We start from the raw sequence: 8,337 nt of genomic DNA on the forward strand, positions 1-8,337 counted from the left end.
CTCGGTACGGGCTACTGCCCTGAAGGCAGCATTACATTTTATTCCTGCACTGCTCAGCATTATAACTAGATGTGCAGACATGACATTTTGATTGCTAAATTCTGGGCCTATTGACATTTGTGACAAGACTCAGAGAAAGACCCAGGAAAAAAGGATAAAGATGCAGAGGAAAGAATCAGCTGATGACAAGCAGAGATAACGATCCAAGTCTTCAGAACCATGTAAGTGCATGGAGGTGTAATACCGTACCTGAAATGCAGTGTTGAGAAACCTCTCTCATGCAGTGTTTTGGAAAAAGAATCTGAAAGACCACCAGATTTTAAAGGAAGAAATGAACTGAAGGGCAATCAAAAGCCAGACCCAAGGTACTAAAAGCAGGCACGCCCAAAATATTGAGAAATCAGATTTCAAAGGGTTCTGAAATGTGGGCATTTCTATAGTCAGAAAACATTACAGAAAATGAAACCAATATGAAAGAAACAGGGGGGAAAGCGGAAGAATCCTCCCTGGATCTAAGAGATGCTGGGATGATCAATGAGAAAAGAGGAAAATTGGCTTACTATAATTAATATTATAGCATTTTTCTGCCTGTCTTCATAATTACAGCGTAAAACATGGCTGCAGTTTTTCCTCGCCATGTATGGTGCTTAGATATAAATCATCTATGGGATCGTGGCTACATTTCAGTGAAACTAATGACATGAAAGTCTGTAGACTTGGGATAAGGCAGTATTTATACTAAAAAAATCCACCTGGTGAAAGAATACTAAAATTGTTTCTATTATAATAATATAACTTTCATGCCTCTTCATGTTGCTGTGCTTTAGGCATGTGCATGATTATCACTAGATATAAGAATCATGAATCATTCAGTTTCCCAAGGACGCCCCCAGAGACGCAGACATTTAAGAGTCCACAGATTACTCGCTGGAGCTGGAGAGACTCATTCAAGGTCTTTCATGGATAAATTATCAGCTTTCCTGAAATGGCATTTAAATATTGTGCTTGGACAGTTGGAGTTACTTTGGTATAAATTGAGGGTAGTCCAACATAATGGGGTTAAGCACCACCTGGGTTTAAAGGCATACGAAGAAATGTTTGGGGTTTTTTAAATAGCTGCATCACTTTTTAAATAGCTACTGTGTTGGCTATTTACCTAATTTAGTAAGTGTAAAAGTTAGCACTCTCACCAGAATTATCATCAGCTAAAACTATTGCATCTAGAGGAAGTGTTGAGAAAGAGTTGGTCATCAACACGTAGGGTAGCATCCAACGATGGGATATCCCTACTCATAGGAAATGAATCCCTTGGTTTCATTTCACAGACACAGTTTACTCTTTGAGGAGAGGATGAGAGGGAAAGAACACAGAGCCTTTCAGTTACCACATTCTTTCAACAGTTACCTGTTCTTTCATGTTACTGCAAATCTGTCATACTTAAAAAAATTAAAAATTAGTTTGAAAAAGCAGAGATGTTTTTTGATTATTCCAAACAGATGGCTGAAGGGGAAACAAGCAATTTTTACTGCTGACCAATCTAAGTGTGGAAAGGAGTAAACAAAATTTTCTCTTCATTTAGTTGTGCAACGTAAGCTAAACATGATACATGAAATTAGTATCAAAATACAGTAAGAGCAAATATAAAACTATTTTTGTCATGCTTATTTTGAAGTCAGTAAGTGCCATCACACCAACAGTGTGGAGAATGGAGCCCTTAGAAAAATCAGTGATCATTCTTTCTTCCCTAGTCCTTTGCTGATGTTACTCCTTCAGTGCTGCCATAGAAGCTGATGGAACAGATTTTAAATGGAATACATCAAGCTCTTTGTGCTACAAGGCAGAAAGATACGTTGACATTTTCTAAGTTTCTTTTGCCTTCTAAACGTAAAATACTCTATGTACCTGGTCCTGTATCTGATACTATTAAGCAGGAAAAATTCCTATTTATATCAGCCATTTGTTGGTTACAGTGGAGTCTTTCAAAAGATACCTCACAGAAATGTGGGGTTTTTTCCATAACAGAGACACTGTGATATTAATAATAATAAAAGAATAAAATCTTTAAACATTAAAACTATATTGACACCGCTGCATTTAGTTTTGCTAATTAATTTATCTTGGCTAAACCTCAATGAAGAGGGTGATTTTTCTCAATGACTACGTGTTGTTTTTTTTTTTTTTAAAAAAGAGGACTTCCAACAAAGATAAGCTTCTAAAAATAGGTTGCCCGTTACGAGCGATGCTAGACATTTAATGCAGTTCTTGCCGATCAGAATGGGTCTGTGCTGGGTATCCCACCGGCCTTCACAAGGTGCGTTCAAATGCCATTGCTACCGAGCTTATTCCACCCGCCCTGTCCCCAGCCCTCCCCGGGACCTCGGTGCGGCGGAGCAGGAGGAAGCCGTGGGAGGCTGCCGCGCCGTTTCAGGGAGGTTTCTGCCACCTGGTGGAAAATGCAGAGAACACACGGCCGACACCAACCCCAACCAGCACCCCCAAACCTTCTGTCTGCAGGCCGGGTGTGCAGCTGCTGCGCCTGACCCGTCGGCAATAAACGGATTCGCTCCCAGCCTCTTACCGGTCTCTCTTCTGCTTGATACATGGCAAAATATTCCCTCTAATTTATCCGCAGTATTGGCTACTCGGCTGTCAGGAAAAGTTTTTACGCTGAAAGGGTTATTAAGCACGGGAACGGGCTGCCCAGGGAAGTGGTTGGGTCACCATCCCTGGAGATATTTAAAAGACAGGTAGACGTAGTGCTTGGAGATATGGTTTGGTGATGGTTTTTATCCGAGTCAGGTTGATGGTCGGACTTGATGATCTGAAAGGTCCCTTCCAACCTAGGCAGCTCTATGATTAATATCCTTGTCTATTTGATTGTATTAAATAAACCGCTTCTGGAAGACATCAAAAGCTGTCACATCATAGGGGTAGATTTAACCTAAAGAAAACAATCCCAACCTGGCTTCCTCAGTGCATGGATACTATATGCTGTAGCTTCCCATAAGCGTTACCTCAGGCCCTCTCCCTCCCACACCCAAGTCTTCACAGCACAGAGGCCTGCGACTTCTGCTGCGGAGCCCAGAGGAGGTCCTTTATGTCAGTTTTATGTAAAAACTGTGACTTTTATTTCCCTCTAACTGTACCTACAGTGTTATACTGCCCGAGGAGGAGCCGGGACATGTGGGTCGGTTGGTTCCTCTCCCTCCACAGCCAGGAATGAGCCCGGCCCCGAGCGCCTCAGGGTGTTACGCCAGGCCTGCGGGGCAGGCGGCTGCCATCCCCCCAGGCTGCCCTGCCCGTCGGCAGAAGGCAGGTGGCAGGGCTGCCATGAGGGGAGGCCCTCGTACTGAGAGACCTGGGGTTGTTCAGCCTGGAGAAGAGAAGACTCTGGGGACACCTTACAGCAGCCTTTCAGTACCTGAAGGGGGCCTACAGGAAAGCTGGGGAGGGGCTGTTTGCAAGGGCATGTAGCCATAGGTCGAGGGGGAATGGTTTTAAACTAGAGCAGGGTAGATTTAGATTAGACATTAGGAAGAAGTTCTTTACAATGAGGGTGGTGAAACACTGGAACAGGTTGCCCAGAGAGGTGGTGGAGGCCCCATCCCTGAAGACATTCAAGGCCAGGCTTGATGGGGCTCTGAGTAGGGGGGTTGGACTAGATGACCTTTAGAAGTCCCTTCCAACCTAACACATTTTATGACTCTATGCTGCGGGAGGCCGCCGCGGACTACATTTCCCAGCCGCCTGCGGGGCGGACGGCGCCCGCCCGCCTCCATTTCCCGCCTCCGCTGAGAGGGCTGCTGGGAGCTGTAGTAGGCGGCGGAAAGAAGATGGCGTCCAAGATCCGTGTGGTGCTGCGGCCCGTGAAGAGTATCGCGGTCCGCTTCTGCCCCTTCGAGTCCAACGTGGAGAGCACAAGGTGAGGGGGCTGCGGGGGCAGGCCAGCCCCGGCCCCGGCCCCGCGGCGGCCGCCTGGGCGTGCCCGGGCCTTCGGACCCGCGGGGAGGCCTCGGCTGGGCCCCCCTGTTTGCGGACTGCCCGACGCCCTTCCAGCGCCCCGGGCGTGGGTTCTGTACAGAGGACAGGCTGAAAGAGTTGCGCTTGTTCAGCCTGGGGAAGAGGAGGCTCCGGGGAGTCCTTACAGCAGCCTTCCAGTACCTAAAGGGGACCTACAAGAAAGCTGGAGAGGGACTTTCCAAGGGCATGTAGTGACAGGACAAGGGGAATGGCTTCAAACTAGAAGAGTGTAGATTTAGATGAAATATTAGGAAGAAATTCTTTACTGTGAGGGTGGTGAGGCACTGGAACAGGCTGCCCGGGGAACCTGTTGATGCCCCATCCCTGGAATTGTTCAAGGCCAGGCTGGATGGGGCTTTGAGCAGCCTGGTCTAGTGGGAGGCGTCCCTGCCCATGGCCAGGGAGGTTGGAACTAGGTGATCTTTAAGGTCCCTTCCGGCCCAAACCATTCTGTTGTTCTGAGTGTGAGGGCTGGACTTTTTGCCTTTAACTTTATTTATTGAGGGGGTAGAAGCTGGGGTTTTATGTGTCCACAGTGGGGCCCTGCGCCCCAGGCCTGCCGCAGAGCCCAGGCATGACGAGGGGCAGCAGCCTGCGCCCCCTGGCCTGTGGAAGCCGGGAGGGTTCCCAAAGGGCAGGGAGAGCGGCTGCTCCATGTCGCAGCAGTGGCAGGTGCTGAACGAAGCTGTTGTTAAAACTGCTGTCACTGCAGGGCCCTGTGACTTGCTGTTACTGCAGCCAGCAAAAGTAAGAAGATGTCCTGTGAGGGAAAGGGCAGCTTCTGTTGCTCCCACTGTGGAGAAGAACCTCCTTTTCCCAAACTTCTGCATCTGCTGTACTTTAACTTTCATGATCTTGTGCTTTGAAGGTTTGTATTTATCTGGGCTTTGTAGCTTAGTCTAGGCAGAGTCATAACGTTTCAGAAGAAGAAGATGCTGTGTTTGTTTTAAGGGCTTTGTTTATGTAGGTGTTACCAGGATGCACACAGCATTCATTCTGTGCTGACTTTTGGAGGATCTCTGTGCCTAAGCATAGACCCTTGCATGTAGGCATGTGATTTAGCTTTACCAAACTACCCAGGGAGATGCCCCTCTCAGTTGCTGAGCCTGTGGGTGAGGGTCTGTAATCACTAGTCCAAATGCTGATAATGGGAGAGAGAGGGGGCAACAGCTGCTGCTTTATCTTGGTAGTTAGCTATTGGAGAAATCTAAGTAATTATGCTTCTTGACTGATGTAGGATCTGCACCAAGCGATTGTAAAATGTCATTTTGCAGTAGCTTTACAGACACATCTACTTTTGAAATGAACTTGGTAACAGAACTTAACTTAGAATGTCTTTAAGATGCCAGAATGTCAAGTAGCTGTCATGCGTTTCAGAAATCTTAGGGAGACTGATGATGTTAAATAAATAAATGCTCTCTCAAACCCAAACAATAAAATATTGGCAAACGACCTGCGTATAAAGAAAAATAAAATGACTTTGCTGATTATTTTTTTTATTATTGTTACTAACCCAGCTGAGAGAGATGCAGAGTGCATACACTGAATTTTTGCAAACTACTTTGCTATTCTTTTTACATCTTAGCGTATAAGTCCATTGGATTTTTAAGAGTGATTATCTCGTAAGAAGTACCTGCCTGAAATTATTAAACACAAATCCTATTTATACTTTTATTGCCCAACAATGTCAAGATATTCTAATTCATTTTAGAAATATGCTTACTATAATTTCTCTCAGCAACATACTTAACATGTTTTCAAATATATTTTCAGAAAATTTCTTGGATGTATAAACCATAAAAAAATCCAGGCCACTAATAGAAACTGTGAAGTGACTGCTGATGTGAGACATGATGGGTCTGAACCACTTATAGATGTTATGTTTGGTAAGGAGCTCATTTTTAATCTTGACAAAAAAAAGACTTTCTGGGTTTGTGTTGTTACAATGTTGTTGCCTTTATGATTCTTTTACTGTGGTTACTTTTTTTTTTTTGGTATGATCCATAGCTACATGTTTTGCAGCTGGGAGGAAAAAAGGAAGAGCAAGTCACTAGCAGCCTGATGTCTAGATAATTGTGTGTGTATGTCTTTGTACTACAGTTAAATCTGGTGGATCTAAGATCAAAGAACTGACTTAACTTTAGGGTTGAGTCTACTTTTGTATTGACATACTTGTGTGACCTTGCAGTCAGATACAGTTCCAGGGAAGTGATTGTAGTTCTGTTTTGATGTAAAATCTGTTCACTTTCTGTAATTTTTTAATGTTATCTGTGGTGGAGGCATCTCAGTCTTGAGAACAGAAAAGCTGAATACTTCTAGTTGCTTATGCAACTGAGTAACTGACTATGCAGTTTGAAATAATTGCTCATATGGATAAGACCATACATGTGCAGATGGACTTGCAGAATGAGGTCAACTGATGTATAACAAATTTCTTGGTTTCCTTTGAGGATATGGTGAGCAGGCAGGGAATTGATGGTGGAAATTTCATCAGTTCTGGAAGCAGTCCTGCTTCTAGGCTGTAAACAGATGGCTCTAATCTGCTTTTGTACTTTTCTCTGGCCGTATCTTCTTTCCTGCTGTGCTGTAATGGACCAATATGTCATGTAGCCCACTAAAGTTTTCATTATTATTGCTTCTTGCTACCCGCTTGTCTTTAGACTTCCATATATTTAGTGAATCCGTAGAAATGTCAAGAGTGTTGAACGTACTTCATTTTGCTTAGGATGGTCTAGTTATTTCGGTGTTGACATTGCCTGCTTCTCCCTCTGCCATGCCTCTGTCTGTCCCATCCTTGTCTCTTAACTGTGATGTATTAAGACTCAAGAAGTAAAGCTTAATGTTTTTCACAACATAAACCGAAAACATTTTATTTCACTAATGCCAAGAGCTACAGTTCTGAACTCTTAATTTTCTAAGATCTGATTGTTTTGCAAGTGAAGAGTTTGTAGCCCTTGCAGTTGGCAAACGTGGGGCTGGAACTTGGATGCCGCGCATGGTATTGTGTTATATGGGTTTGAGTGTAGCTTTTGTATTTGCAAATTAACTTAGGTACAATATTTAACTTCTACCACCTCCTCCCTGTTTTAAAATAATTTATTTCGGAATTTTAGAAATCCTGGTGCTCTGTGGTTTTTTTACATTATAACCACCAGATTGTGTAAACCTATTAGTTGTTTTGGCTAAAGAAGTAAGTTAAATGGACCACAGACTACATGCTGCTAAAATGCTGAGACGTGTATGGAAGTTACGCCTTCCAGTGCCTTCTGTGCCTTCTGTTAGATGACTTTGAGGACATGGTATGAGCCGTTCTCATCAAATATGTGTTCTTACTATAAGTATATATAGACAAATGTTTGAGATTTTTCAATAAGGCAACACAGAAATGAAAATTACACATGTATTTTGTGCAGTTTAATATATTTGTTTGTTGGTGGTGCATAATCCAGATTCCTTGGTAAGTGGAGTACTTTCGAATCAAACAAGATGAACAGGGTATTTGGATTTATATGTACAAAACAGAACTGTACACTAAAGTAATTGTGGCTTAAACTTTGTGACTTGTTAAAATTTTTTCCATTTACAGCTGATGGAGAGCGATTGATAATGAAGGGAGCCAACTTGACGACAATAGAAATGTTAACAGCATTGGGGTCCAGATGTAATGCAAAAGAGCTTATGGAAGAACAGAAAAGCAAGAAGAAGAGTCCCTGAAGAACAGAAAAAACAACTGCGTTTGCATTTACATGGGTTAAAAACAGCAGGCTTCACAGAAGGCTTTTCTCCTGTAGAAATCTGAAAGAGAGAGATGGCCAAAACACTGACCAGTTTAACATGCAGCAGAACGAACCATTTAAATGTCCCCCATCCTCACCTGAAGGAAAACATAGTGGATCGACAAATCTTCTAACACTAGTGGGTCAGAGTGGCTTAAGATGCATGAATGCATCTTTCTAAGCAGCTGCCTCTCAGTCGACAGCATGTCAGACTAATATCACATGTATTTGCATATAAATGTGAATAATGCACATTAGCTATTAAATTAATATTACAATGAAGACAGATCTCTTTGGACATTATTTCCTACAACATTTCTATACAATGGAATGCAAAATATTATTAGAGTGGTTATTATTTTTGAAAATTATTAAATACAAAAAAATTGAGGAAAACTTTGAAAGTATTCATCATTGACTTAGCTGAGGGACAGCAAACTGCAAATACAGAGTGGATTTTGTAATACTATATTTATAATACATCTGTTGCTAAGTCCCTGCCATTTTTTTCCTCTCTCTTTCAAGAAAGTGTGAAATTTGC

At 43.0% G+C, this 8,337-nt stretch overlaps 1 protein-coding gene across 1 annotated transcript; it reads left to right on the forward strand.

The window, feature by feature from the left end:
- Window positions 1-3,794: 3,794 nt before the first annotated feature.
- MRPL53 (mitochondrial ribosomal protein L53) lies at window positions 3,795-8,078 on the forward strand. The gene is made up of 3 exons (XM_063327115.1): window positions 3,795-3,922; window positions 5,794-5,906; window positions 7,607-8,078. Exons 1-3 carry the CDS (start codon window positions 3,834-3,836, stop codon window positions 7,732-7,734), a joined length of 330 nt encoding a protein of 109 aa, XP_063183185.1. The 5' UTR covers window positions 3,795-3,833; the 3' UTR covers window positions 7,735-8,078.
- Window positions 8,079-8,337: the final 259 nt, after the last annotated feature.

This window comes from Chroicocephalus ridibundus, chromosome 2 (assembly GCF_963924245.1).
Source record: "Chroicocephalus ridibundus chromosome 2, bChrRid1.1, whole genome shotgun sequence".
Lineage (NCBI taxonomy): Eukaryota > Metazoa > Chordata > Aves > Charadriiformes > Laridae > Chroicocephalus > Chroicocephalus ridibundus.